Consider the following 15161-nt stretch of genomic DNA (forward strand, 5'->3'; position numbering starts at 1 on the left):
TTAACGGAAGTTACTAGAAACAAATATTTTTAAAACTCGTTATGAAAGCAGTGTATGCATATCAAGATGTTTAACTCCAGCACGACAGAAGGCGATGCTGCAAACAAAGAACAGTTCAGGATTTACAGTAAATATTAGACAGAATATATAAAATGTGATACAAATCTCACGGCTAGCATCGGCTTTAACAATCTTTTTAAATATTAATTCGGTAATGGTATTTTCAATACGGTGTAAATTGTTTTGCCTTCGTAGTAAATTTAAATAAGATTTTAAATTGATGCAACATCACTGAGTACAATGAAATTAAGAAAAAAGAATATGATCATTTCGCTGGCCAATTTGCATCACAAAAACTTATAAATAACACAACTATTTTTCCCAGAGACATGCATTCCTCATCCATTGTCTCTGCTGTCAGACTACGCTGTATGCCGACGCCATTTTGATTGGTGATGTCTGCATATATGTGTGATCCATTTAAATGCAACAAAACCTTCCGGTTACTCCAACTTAGATTCTTTCTTTCACGTTCTTGCTACCTCTAACGATTTCCGAATTCCTTCTAACAACTATCTCTTTCTTAATTGAGGAATTCAATGTCATTTCATTTTTCTCTGAAATCATCATCCTCACTGATTTCAATATATGCATCTCTTTCTAGTTATCGCACACCTCCTATATCGACACTATTGAACTCTTCTTGCAATCTCTGTTTATCAATTATCATCAACATTTCCAAATTGCTTACGAGATATCAGGCTTCCTTCTCGGGGCCAGACAAGGTTCTACATAACGGAGTCTTTCGTTGTAATGCTGCTCACTTAACTTGGAGTGATGCATATAAATATATTCTAGGCGGCATCCTATATATAGTAGACTTTTGCACAGTTTCTTATTTCTTTATTGCCCACAAGGGGCTACGCGCAGAGGGGACAAACAAGGACAGACAAACGGATTAAGTCAATTATATCGACCCCAGTGCGTAACTGGTACTTATTTAATCGACCCCGAAGTCGACCTCGACGGAATTTGAACTCAGAACGTAAAGACAGACGAAATACCTATTTCTTTACTACCCACAAGGGGCTAAACACAGAGGGGACAAACGAATTAAGTCGATTACATCGACCCCAGTGCGTAACTGGTACTTAATCTATCTACCCCGAAAGGATGAAAGGCAAAGTCAACCTCGGCGGAATTTGAACTCAGAACGAAATACTCCTACGCATTTCGCCCGGCGTGCTAACGTTTCTGCCAGCTCGCCGCCTGCACAGTTTCTGTCTACAAAATTCATTCAAAAAGCATTGGTCAGCTTATGCTTTAGTAGATGATTCTTACCCAAAAGTACGCGAAGTGGAACTAAACTGGAAACTATGTGGTTGAAAAACAGAGCCTCTGAACCACACAGGCTTGCTTGCGTCTGTTCATCACTTATTTGAAATCATGCGTGTGCAATTTGTCTCAAATGAAAAGAGCAAAACACAACCAGTGCCTTGACCTAAGATTAATACGATTTCAAAAAAGAATGAGGTATGCTGATAGAAAGAGAGGTGTGTTTCGAAGAGTAGATATAATATACGCGTGAACAGATATATCATACAGGTGTGTAACCATGTAGATCTAGCTTGATGTACTACAAACTACTCAGATTTTTATCCTCTCCTATCTGTTCTTTGTTCGTTTTATTTTTGTTTAAATGTATGCAAGAAAATTTAGAACTGCTTAGAATGTCACTTAAAATGGGCTATTGGTTTCGAAGGAAGAATTGACAGTCTTTAATGGATATGTGGACGTTTCTAAGAATGAATGGAATTAGTTCGATAAACGATAATAGTATTGCCTTAGTCAAAAACCAATTGACTGACATAAGTAGGTGTTGAGGGTTGATGAGGAGAAGTTAGTATTGAATAACAGAAAATAGAGATGTAGAAAAGAAAAAGAGGAGAAAGATATATTTTTTAGAAGTACAGCATAGATTTGTTGAGTTGAGTTTTTTTCTTTTTTCTTTGACATTTAATAACTAATAAATTTACTGATCTGACAAAATTAATACTACATTTTCCTTAATGCTATATGCTATTACATATATACTTCCAGCTCCCTTTCAACACCGATTTCTTTTAATTCTCTTCCTAGTCAGTCTCACCCAACCCTTTATCGGTTTGCTTGACACACGCTATACGTTGACACAAATATCCATTATTACCAATCTTTAAGTCGAGAAATTAATATTGGCTTCCAGCTGTTACAGCAAGACAAGAAAGTTGTTTGCAAATCGATATCTTTAATTTGATTGGTCAGTAGTAGAAACAGGGATGGAACAAATACTTGATCAATAAATGAAGAGAAAATATCTTCAGGCCAAGATTAATTGAAGAATAGCATTAGTCGTTAAGGAGATATTCACATCGGAGTTGAGTAGATCAACTGGGATCAATGTCGTATTCTGTGGTAACTGTCATTCTGTATCAGGATTCTCTCGCACAACAGTAGTAGTAGTAGTAGTAGTAGTAGTAGTAGTAGTAGTAGTAGTAGTAGCAGCAGCAGCAGCAGCAGAAGTAGTAGTAGTAGTAGTAGTAGTAGTAGTAGTAGTAGTAGTAGTAGTAGTAGTTGTAGTAGCAGCAGCAGCAGTAGTAGTAGTAGTAGTAGTAGTAGTAGTAGTAGTAGTAGCAGCAGCAGCAGCAGTAGTAGTAGTAGTAGTAGTAGTAGTAAAAGGAGGAGGTCCAACAAGAAGGTAATGGGAAAACGAGAAGGAGAGAATTTGCACCAATAGAACTAGAAATATTGTTGTTTGTAGTGTGCTGAATATTATCGGTATAGTTATTTATGTCACTATGTACTTATAAAATACAATAGCATCGTGACGAGCGAAAACTGGGAAGCTGTGAGTCTCATGATGTTCTGCAGAGAAACAGACACGAAGGCGAAACAGTTTAATCTAAATAGCGGATTTGAATAATGGTCTAGTTCGCTGGATCGTCCCCTAAGTACAGATATGTAGTCAAATATAATTGTGGAAGGAAAGTGGGAGAAATGGGATATTTATGACTTTCGAACTGACGCCAAAAATGTGCTAGAGCTCCAAGTCGGAAATTTTGCAAGTGGCAATAACATGATAATAACCTAGTAACAAAAAGTAAGGATTTGTAGTATTAACACACGTCCACAACTTAAGTGCTGCAGTGGCTGTGTAGTAAGTAGCTTGCTTACCAACCACATGCTTGCGGGTTCAGTTCTACTGCGTGGCACCTTGGGCAAGTGTCTTCTACTATAGCCTCGGGCCGACCAAAGCCTTGTGAGTGGATTTGGTAGACGGAAACTGAAAGAAGCCCGTCGTATATATGTATATATGTGTGTGTGTGTTTGTGTGTCTGTTCCCACAACATCGCTTGACAACCGACGCTGGTGTGTTTACGTCCCCGTAACTTAGCGGTTTGGCAAAAGAGACCGATAGAATAAGTACTAGGAATCCAAAGAATAAGTCCTGGTGTCGATTTGCTCGACTAAAGGCGTTGCTCCAGCATGGCCACAGTCAAATGACTGAATCAATTAAAAGATTAAAGATATAAAGATTAACTTGGTGGCGAGAATAATCCGCTGAATTGTCCGTAGTTCTGGAATAGAACTTATTTTATATTAAAAGCAGCGTCTTGGAAAATTTAGAAAATTTGGTTTTGGCTTTTTACTACCACGGTGACATATACGAAAAAGATTTCTACGACTAATATAGACACGATAGATAAACATCCAGAAGTAAAATCACTCACAATATAATTGAACAGCCTGTACTTTTTTGTCGAGTACAGAAAAATCTATTCACAAAAAATATCGTGTAAGCTCACGTTTGTTGCGTTTTTACATATAATAATCGCAAATTTTTGTATATTTAAATCAAGTGCAAAGACGGAAATACTGACGATTCGAGAAAATTATTTCTTCAGAGAGAATATCTTTTACATTTGTGGCAGCACTGAAAACTTAAGCCGATCAGTATAGGGAGAGAGGAAACTATAATGTAAGAATGAAAGCTGCCAAACATGTAGGGTGATATGGTTAATATAATCCATACACTATAAATGATCCAGATATCTGGGACCATAAAAATCTGTAAGACCTTAAGATTTAAAGGGTGATGAACAAAACAAGATGCTTTCCGTGACAACCTTGCCACGAAGTGGGTGGCCGATCAAAGTTTATTCTAAATTTAAAAGAGAAGCAGAACATACATACATACATACATACATACATACATACATACATACATACATACATACATACATACATACATACATACATACATACATACATACATACATACATACATACATACATACATACATACATACATACATACATACATACATACATACATACATACATACATACATACATACATACATACATACATACATACATACATACATACATGTGATCTGGAAATCACATTAAGCATTGCAGGAGGAAATATCTTAGAAATAGTCTTTCATAATCTGAATGACGTCATCAGTCTTCATTTCTAAACAGTCTGCGAATGTTGTCACACTGTTGAGAAAGAATCAATGAACCAGTAAGATCCGAATGCATTTCAATGAGAAGTATCAGAGCGTTGATTTTTAAGAATGCATCCTCCACGTTGGACAGATTGTCTACCCAAAACAATCCAGGTAAAACAAAACCAATTAAAAGACCCACGGCTTCAGGAAAAGACAGCTCAAATACTATACTTCTAATATTAATTCTAAATGCTTCTTTGAAGCTCCATACTATATTTTTTCTCATTCCTCAGCTCACACGGAACAATAAAACTTGGACTGTAAAATACCCCATGTAAAAGAGCGTTAGGCTGGAATTTGCTGGTTCAATCCCAAGGTTTGGCTCATCGATGAAGTTCTCTTTTGTTCTTGAAATTATTACTTAACAAAATCTCTTGTTTGTTTTACTCAGTTAAGGAGGGGGGCGATAGCTGGGGAGGGTTTTGGTCACATATATGCATATTGTTGTATAATCAGCATTATAATAACATGCATTATTTTATTATCAAAGACTCGAATAATCAAATGTTCTGCAGCCAAATTCTAGTGTTCCGTTATTGATTTTTTTTCCGAGAATATTTTGTTGATTAGCAGATGTTTGAGCAGCTCCATTACTTCTTTTACGAGTAGATTATTCACTTGCAGTTGCAATCGTTCTGTGATTGCCAAGTACAATGGTCCTGTTAGTTAAAGAAATCTTTTGAAAATCATATGAATTGCGTAAGCATACAACAGTTGACGAAAAAAATCTTCAGTTACACTCTTCCATTGCCTCAAATTAATAAAATACAATGCATTGTATCTCGTCTAAATAAGAAAACTAATTCTTATCCTTTAAGCATTCTACTCAATATTTTAAAAGAATCTATATTGGCTTCCTTCTATTATAAGTTCCCACTCAAGATAAAAATTTGTATTCTTTATGAAAATTTGTATATGTGTATTGTTATTTTTGATTATCGATATTGTATAGTGCTGAGTTGAGTTCTTTTTCAGTAAATTGTTTGTGATAAAATAAAATGTAGCCGTACTTTATTAAAAATTGTTCTAAAATTAAATTAGCGCATTTCAGGTATAGGAATTGCAATTTTTTAGCCTATTCATTGAAATATTTACTCTCTCTCTCTCCCTCTCCCTCTATCTATCTTCCCCCCCACCACCCACCCACACACACACACATACACACTCGCGCGCTCTGCGTAAACGTACAATATCTGAGTTCAAATTGTAAATATTCCCCTAAGTTTTCCCTTTCCAAATTGTAGCAATAGTGAGTATTGTTGCAATTTGTGATTTCACATAATTTCGTTTAAATCGGTCTAACGAGATGTATTTGATGGTTTTTCTTCAAACATTCGTAAACCTGTTCACACATTTGTGTATTATAGAGAAGCATGGGAATTTTTCATCCCATTGTAAGCTGAAAATTCCAAAGGTGCTTTAAAATGAATTGAGTTTTCCGAAAAAAATTTCCAGCTATGTGCTCTAAATAGAATTGAAAGCGAGTATTTTCTTTTTCATTCGTCGTCATCGTAATGAATTCGTCTTTTGTTTAATTTTAGTTTAATATTGATTTTCCCCATTATTACATGATCACAATTGTGTAAGATAAAGTATAGGCGATCGAATCAACTTTACTATAGAACTAATAGTTAATTCGTGACGTATATTTGCCATTGAAATATGGCTAACCCCTAAGGGTGGATGCTACAGTAGTTTGTAGCCCCAGGAGGCCACCGCCTCCAGCTGGCTATAGACACACTTAGGGAATCTACTTCTCATCGACATCTGTGATTGTCACACTCCGATGACGGGTCAATACCCAGAAACTCGAGTCCGTGTGTATCATAAGTTGAAGACGGGAAGGATAACTTCCCTTTGCAAATACTGATAGGGCACAGAAAGTGTGTCTATAGCCAGCTGGATGCGGTGGCCTCCTGGGGCTACAAACTACTGTAGCATCCACCCTTAGGGGTGAGCCATATTTCAATGGCAAATATACGTCACGATGTGTTGTAGCTACTGTTTATAACTCGATCTGAGATTTATTATTAATAGTTAATTGTTGTGATGATGTGTAGCCTAGTGGTTAAGGGTGTTAGGTTCCTGACCTTAAGGTCATGAGTTCGATTCCAGAACCAGGCATTATATCTTTGCTTAAGGCACTTCATTTCCGTTTTATTCAGTTGTAAATGAATGCCAATCAACTCATTTGCAGATTACAGTGTGGGTGGGCCAATGTCTGCGAACAAAGACCCTCTACTACCAGTACATACTTGCTTGTAAGTGACAGCAAAGTATAGAACTTGTACTTATTATATACACCCCAGTTTCCACTGGAAGTCCTTGTGTAGAGGTTCGAAACAACTCAAAGTTACATAAACAATTTAGACGAGGAAATCCGGTTATTTACTAATTTATGATAAAGGAATATCTAATTGTTTATTTGATATTAACTTACTCGCCTCCTGGGCTTCATCTGTGAAAATAACATATGTTATTGCGACACAACACGTGTGTGTGTGTGTGTCTGCGTGTGTGTACATCCTTGTGTCTTTATATTTATATATGTAGTTGGATATACATATACTTGTATGTGTGTGTGTCTACGTGTGTGTGTCGCAATAGATATATGATAATTCGTAAGAAATACATACGATGACACATGTAAATGTGATGAAAAGAAACCTTTATATGATTTGTAGAGAAGCAATACCTATGAATTCTACACCCTGCAATTTCTGATATTCAAGACAAGGCGGTAATAGTAATAAAAATTGAATTTATTCCTTTTCTTGCTATTGCCTCTTGTTACTGTATTTGAAATTCATTTTTCTTTTCTTTTCTGTTTTGCTTTTCTAGCATTGCTTTTTCCTATTCGTCATCAACACACTAAGATGATTTCTAAATTTAAAACTGAAAGGAAAAATATTCGCTTTGAATTCTATTTGTAACAAGTAGCTGAAATTTTTCTAAGGAAAACTTGATTCACTTCAAAAACATCTTTGGAATTTTCAACTTACAAAGAGACGAAAAATTCCCATGCTTCTCCGTGATATACAAATGTGTGAACAAGTATTTGAATTTTAGAAGAAAGACGATCAAACATATCTTATGAAACCAATTTACACGAAATAATGAACATAAGAACCGATGGTTTGGCCAATCATGATGAAAAATAAATAATTGATTAATCAGTAAAGTGATGAGGTGAGGAAGAATAAGGAAAGGTAAAAAGATTGATAAATTATCTACTGTAAGCCCTTCCCATCTATTCGATTCTTTCATTTTCTCCAGAGTACTTCCTCTCCTCCTGAGAGTCTTATAAAGGATTAGATAATGCAAAAGAAAAATACCTGCCCGTAATGGCATTGATTTCAAACTGAATACAGACGCGATTACTTTAATTTAAAATGGTTTGTCTAAGTGGAGGAAAGGTATAAGGAGAAAAATTATAAGGAAAAATAAAATTATCTATAAAAGCCTGAAAGGAAACAACACCATAACAACCTTATTATTCTAAATCTTAAATATAATCTATGCCTGTCAATAATTTTGAAAATATGCAAGCTAATTTCTTTTGATTAATACAAGCAAATGAGGACGTGAAACTATCGGTGCACTGTTACTTGTTTAAGGTTTTAATGTAACTTATGACAAGCCGGGAACTTTTCAATTAGAAATGATCGGATAATGTTAGAACTGATATTTAAACTGAAAGGAGAGTTAAATTATATAGCTTTCGTTGCGTGGAGGAATGAAATCTATCCTATCGGTGAAGCTGCTTCTGATTAAAGCGTCATTGCAAAATACAGTTGAACAGTTATATGTCTCTGAATCAGTAGATATTCTGAAATTTCTCTTACCAAAATTCCTAGGTAAATTTTAAAGAATAGTGGGGCGAAATTTTGAAAATTTGCTTGGTCTTCTATATCGGCTCTAAATGTCTGCATTTCGATTGAGTGTAATGTCTTAACAATTTGACTATATTAGTAGTCTTAAAGTCTACAGCAATCTTAAAGTCGCAACTTTTGAACGTATTAAGTAAATCCTTTCTTAGTCGTTCTGAATGGTACCCCTTCTTTGAACGGACTAAGGTTAGAAGTCATTTCTGCATAAACAGTAAGATCCAAGGATCAAGGTGTAAGAGGTTAATAAGCTTCAAGCAATCTGTAGAAGGTATAAAAACAACTTTCAGGAACAATTGTTGTTTATTGACGTAGATGGTTGTAAACTTTTCTCATATCGAAGTTCGGGAAACTGAAAAAAGTTATTTCATAGTTCACGGTTAGTAGCTGGGGTTGCTGTGTATGATAATAAAAATGTGTGCATTCCACACATTTTCGATCAGTTCTCCTACTAGTTAACATGAGACCTCTTGACGACAATGTAACTTTCATTCGACTAAGGTATCTTTGACCTGAAGAGTAGCTAGCGGGTTACCCCTCGTTTGGGTAACTACCACTTTCGAGGTTCTTCTAGCTATGAAACATATCTGGGCTGAATTTTATCTATTCTATCCCCAAATTTGTATATATATATATATGTGTGTGTGTGTGTGTGTGTGTGTGTGTGTGTGTGTGTGTGTGTGTGTGTGTGTGTAATATATGCTCCAGTTAAAGCGACTAAACCTAAACAACCTAAACAGTAAGTATCAGAAAGACAAGTATTCGTCCCAGCAATGACCAGCGAGACCACCAAATGCATTACGGCCTTTGGGACTTTTTCAATGCCGCATATTCAATGGCTACTTAAATTTGATACTGCCTCTATTGCGTTTACCGGGTTTAAAGGTAATATTGTGGGTGGGGGCGTTCGTTCGTTAATATGTGCAAGTGCGAATGTATGCGTTTGATGCAGTGTAGCTATGATCAAAGTATTCCCAGACCGGGCGTTGTGAGTGTTTATTGAGCGAAAACACCTAAAGCTCCACGAGGCTCCGGCAGGGATGGTGGTGATCCCTGCTGTACTCTTTCACCACAACTTTCTCTCACTCTTACTTCCTGTTTCTGTTGTACCTGTATTTCAAAGGGCCGGCCTTGTCACTCTCTGTGTCACGCTGAATATCCCCGAGAACTACGTTAAGGGTACACGTGTCTGTGGAGTGATCAGCCACTTACACGTTAATTTCACGAGCAGGCTGTTCCGTTGATTCGGATCAACCGGAACCCTCGTCGTTGTAACCGACGGAGTGCTTCTACTACTATGATCAAAGTACTTCTAAAACGTCCACGATTCAAGCAGTTCGAGCTTTAAATTTCATGATAGCAACTTAATGTAAGCATAAATTTCCAATATTTTTAATACTGTTAAGTCCTATTGTTTTTCTTGTGAAGCTATCGCTGATATAAATTGTTATTAAGAAAAGAAAATTGTTTTTCTTTACTTACTCTTTTGCTTATATTTGTTTTGTTTCTTTGTAGGGAATGTTCATAGTTAGTTTTCCCTACACTGTTGTCCAAGGAGGTTACTGGGCTCTCGTGTCTATGATTGTTGTGGCCTACATTTGTTGTCATACCGGTAAAATATTGGTGGAATGTCTATATGAAGTAGATTCAAATGGTTATTTAGTACGTGTCAGACACAGCTACGTGGAAATTGCTGAAGAAGCCATGGGAAAAAGGTCAGTATTTGGTAATATATTTCTTAAATATCAGTTTTGTTTTGCTCAAAATTTAATAGAATCTTTAAACCTTGTATTTTTAAATTAAATGATTCCCAGATATATATATTCTATAACCAAATCATTATACTAATAATTTTTATTCTTTATATAATTCGGTACTGACTTAAATGTTACTTACGGTTAAACATTTCTTTCGATAAAGCACCAAGCCTAATTTTGCATAGTTAATTGAATTAATTAATAAATATATTGCATTTTATAAACCTCACAAGAATGAAAATCTTGTAATTTTAACTGAAAAGGTGAAGAAGTGGAAAAGTACAGCTGAATTCTGCAAGAATTGAATCTGAAGTTTTAGGTTTTTGCAGACACATCTTTACAGTTAAAAATATTGATTTCTCTTAATTTACTAAATCGACCCATGTTCACGATTATAAATTTTCGCGACTTTGGTGAAATGAGACGTAGATTAAATCTTTGTAGTAAATGAATTCAGAATGCAAAATAAAATAATAAGGGCAGGTACAACACTTTACATTCTGTGTCACAGTTAAAAATGTTTCTTTACTAAGAAAAATAATGTTAAGGATCAGATCAGGGAAATGTTAATGGGTCAGATCAAGGAATCTAGGGCATCTTATAAACTGTTTCTTATAAAAATATAAATAGTAGGATCAGTTGGGCACCGTCTGTGAGATAAACAGTATCATGACGCAATTCACTCTGCCAAAAATTTGGAAACGACATGCTGTACTGCTTGGCATTCCCGCCGGAAGCTCCAATACGAATATTTCAGAGTATTTGGGTGTCAATCTGAGGACAGTAGAATCTGAGGACATGTACCGAGAGTGATAAAAATCAAACATCCAGTCAACATCATGGTGTTTTAAATTATCACTAGTAATGGTGATGTTGTCTCCATTCATCTGCCCACACGGCCTCAGACCCAACACGGAGGCCTACTTCAAGTGCCTGGAGGAAGTAATGCTGTTCTGGATCAAGAGGGTGGCTGCTGGAAGACCCTATGTCTGGCAACAGGACTCTGCACCTTGCCACACAAGCAGAAGAACGCAGTCATGACTGTCAAACAATTTCTGCAACTACATTACCCCTAGCATCTGGCCACCCAACCCCCCAGATTGCAATATTATAATCAAATGATAATATAAATAATATAATAAGAGGCTGGACGTGTCCTAGCTATCTTGCGCTTCTATCTTTTCTCTTATCAAAAAATTTTTTCTCCAGCGTTCGTTATTTTACCCTCGTTCTGATCTATCGACTCCCCATGTTCGTTTTCGTTCGGTTCCTTGTATATCTCCACTGTCCTGTTTTTGTTCCCAACTTTGACTCTCCATAAATCCGAAAATTTTATTTTAGTATTTTTGGGAGCAACTGCCTTCGAAGACTCATATTATTGTTCAATGCTTGAAATGAGGGGTAGATAGGCAGCCGACAACTGATAAAGGGTCGTTGTTTATGTTACTTGTCTGGTAGTCAAACATTACAAAGAACTTTGGCATTGCTAGCTCTAGTATTTATAGAGTATTCTATAAAAAAAATCTAAATCCCTTCGCAATAGATACTAAGACCATTACATAATGTATATGAGATGATCGGCTACGTCTCATATACCATTAACCATTGCATTTATGGTGGTAATATATGCATCGAGACTTTCTGAAAAAAGTTTATCGAACAAAGAACATGTGAACTTTGATATGGAGCGCTGAACCAACTTTCTCCTAGGTTGCAGTTGGGTTTCCGCCAACATGCTTTCAAGTTTTCAGTTTTAATTTGCTTTAAACGTTTCTGGGTGTATAGGTGTCTCGTTCATTTCGGCAGTTTATTCTGAGATGCAAATAGTGATTGATTCTTGAATTTTTGACCAATGTTCAGCGATCCATATCAAAATTCACATACGTTTTGTTTGGTAAACTTTTCTCAGATTTTCTCGACGCATGTATTATTACCATAGATGCAAAGGTTAAAGGTCGAACTGAACCAACTAATGCACAATAAAGTTGTTGCCCATAACTGAAATAAAAAAAATACTTTGAAAAACATTTTTAATAATTTTTCATTACCTTAAGGCGGCGAGTTGGCAGAATCGTTTTCCCGCTGGGATAAGTGCCACGTGGCATTTTATCCGTCCTTGTATTCTGAGTTCAAATTCCGCCGGCGTCGACTTTACTTTTCGTCCCTTTTCGGGGTTGATAAAATAAGTACCAGTTGAGCACTGAGGTCAATGTAATTGACTTAACCACTCACCCAAAATTGCTGGCCTTATGCCAAAATTTGAAACTAATATTTTTCATTTCATGAAGTCGGCGAGCTACCACGCTGGGCACAATGCTTTGCGGTATTCGACAGTTCTGAGTTCAAATCCACCAAGGTCGACTTTGCCTTTCATCCTTTCGGGGTTGACAAATTAAGTATCAGTTGAGGACTGGAGTCGAAGTAATCGACTTACCCCCTCCTCCGAAATTGCTGGCCTTATGCCAAAATTTGAAACCAATATTTTTTTCATTTCATAAAGTCGGCGAGCTGCCACGCTGGGCACAATGCTTTGCGGTATTCAACAGTTCTGAGTTCAAATCCACCAAGGTCGACTTTGCCTTTCATCTTTTCGGGGTTGACAAATTAAGTATCAGTTGAGGACTGGAGTCGAAGTAATCGACTTACCCCCTCCTCCGAACTTGCTGGCCTTGTGCCAAAATTTGAAACCAATATTTTTCATTTCCGTTTCTAAACTATCTGAGTTGGCTTAGAATCAGTTGAGCTGTCAACTGCTAATATGCAATTCATTAGAAAATAGATTTTTTTAAATGTGACTGGTACAAACAAAGTACACCTTCTTTGATGTGTATTTTTTTTTTAAATCACAACAGTTTACCGAAATTACTATAAATGATAACTCAACTCAATGATAATTATTTGATATGAGCTGAGCGATTTCGAACAATTATAAGCAGTTTGAAAGGGTAACTATGTCTTTGCTCCTAAAAAATGCTATTCAAGGAGTAGTGTGTACTGAAGGTACAAACCCATTTATTCACATCTAAGTAACTATGCAAGGAACATCCATTTCTTTGCAGACGCAGTCCAATTTAAATACACCAGTGCATGATTTTTATGTTAAGACGGTCAACAAAATAACCAAGTTAAATCCTACCCATAACCAGGTTCAATTAACATAATTTATTGATTATGGTATGCAAGATACATATGGTTGGAGTTATCGATAAGACACTTCTGTTTAAAAATATATTCCTCCCCAAAACTATTCAATATCTAATCATATATACACGAGGTCGGCCGAAAAATTCATATGCTAACCCAGGCACTTTCATGGAAAGTGATCAAATGAGTATGATTTTTTTTAACATAGTCCTCTTGTGGTCCACACACTTCTTCCATCGATGTTGCGGTGCTTGGATCCTGTTGGTGAAGAAGCTCTCATCTTTTTGGTCAAAAACGTCATCAACAGCTGATACGATGTCATCACTGCGATGCTGATTCCCAACCAAGTGTTTTGTTTTGTTTTTTCCTGTTGGGAAACAGATGATAGTCAGATGGGGCCAAATCGGAAGAATAGGGAATGTTCTCAACCAGATCAAAGCCCCAGTTACGAACAGCAGCCATTGAAACAAAAGACTTGTGTACTGGAGAATTGTCCTGATAAAACAAAACCTTTTTCGTCAGTTTTTCTAGGTGTTTGGTTTTGATAGCCTTTCGTAACTACCTCAGCAAGTTGGCATAGTACTCTCTGTGGATGGTGTATACCTCTTGAAGACAGTCAATAAACACGATATCTTTTACATCCATAAAAACTTAGCTCATCACCTTCCCAGCAAATGAAACGACCTTGGCATTCTTTGGAGCCGGTGAAGCGGAGTGTTCCTACTGAATGGATTGTCTCTTTGTCTGGCTCAAAGTGAAGAACTCAACACTCATCTTGGGTTAGGAAACTTTCAACGAAACCAGTGGATCTGCTTCAAACAATGTCAGATTTCCTTGTGATGTATCAGCCCAATACGCTTTTGATCAGATGTCAGAAGGTGTAGTATCCACCGAACAGAAACGTTCGTCATGCCAAGTTCATTGGGCAAAATATTCTCAACATTTTCATGAGATATGCTCATAGCTTTGGTTATTTGATTTATAGTCAAACGACTGCCATCCATCACCATGTGCTGAACACGATCAATGTTTTCCTTGGTGGTGGTAGTCGCAGGACGTCCGGACCTTGAGTTATCTGCAAGACTCTCCCTTCCCCTCCTAATTTAAGCTGCCCATTTTTGCCTTGTTGATAACGCTAGCGTGTCATTCCCTAATATAGCAGCCTTGTCAGCATGCATGTCCTTGGGGGGGGCTAAACCATTTTTCTGTCGGTGCTTCGTAACACCACGATGCTAAATTTTGTCCATTTTCAAGAGAAGTCGCTACGAGTTACTTTTGAAGTCTTCTTTGAATAGTAAGATTTCAAGTTACCTAGAAAGAAACAATGCGGTTATTATTAAGGAAACTCGAAATTAATGCATGCAAGATTTCACAGCTCTAGCATCACTCATTCAAAGTTAGATGATGAACTTTTCTGCCCACTCTCGTGTGTGTGTGTGTGTGTGTGTGTGTGTGTGTGTGTGGTGAGCGTTGGCGAATACAGTTAAGTTAGTACTGCACCGGTTACGATTCCTATTAAAGCTATATCAGATCACTAATTTTTGAAGCTCCATGGAAACGTATAAGCGATTGCCTTTCCGCCCCAACTCCTTCTATAACTCTGTGTGTGTGTGCGTGTGTGCGTGTGTGTGTGTGTGTGTGTGTGTGTGTGTGTGTGTGTGTGTTGTGTGTGTGTGGTGTGTGTGTGTGTGTGTGTGTGTGTGTGTGTGTGTGTGTGTAGTAAGCATAGTGAAAAGAAATTAATTTTATTCCTAGGCCAGCTGAAAGAAAATGTATTTTTCTTGTCTTCAAATTTAACTTGCTTTTAAAAACCAATT

General features: G+C 36.8%; 1 protein-coding gene across 2 annotated transcripts in view; it reads left to right on the forward strand.

Annotated features, from left to right (window-relative positions):
* The window catches only part of LOC115215891 (vesicular inhibitory amino acid transporter), a 59562-nt gene that overhangs the window by 30935 nt on the left and 13466 nt on the right, over nt 1-15161 (forward strand). For both annotated transcript variants that reach the window (XM_036506017.1, XM_029785242.2), the window contains exon 2: nt 9959-10158. In XM_036506017.1, coding sequence (XP_036361910.1) covers nt 9959-10158 — 200 coding nt within the window. The remainder of the gene's footprint in view (nt 1-9958; nt 10159-15161) is intronic.

Source organism: Octopus sinensis, linkage group LG9, assembly GCF_006345805.1.
Source record: "Octopus sinensis linkage group LG9, ASM634580v1, whole genome shotgun sequence".
NCBI lineage: Eukaryota > Metazoa > Mollusca > Cephalopoda > Octopoda > Octopodidae > Octopus > Octopus sinensis.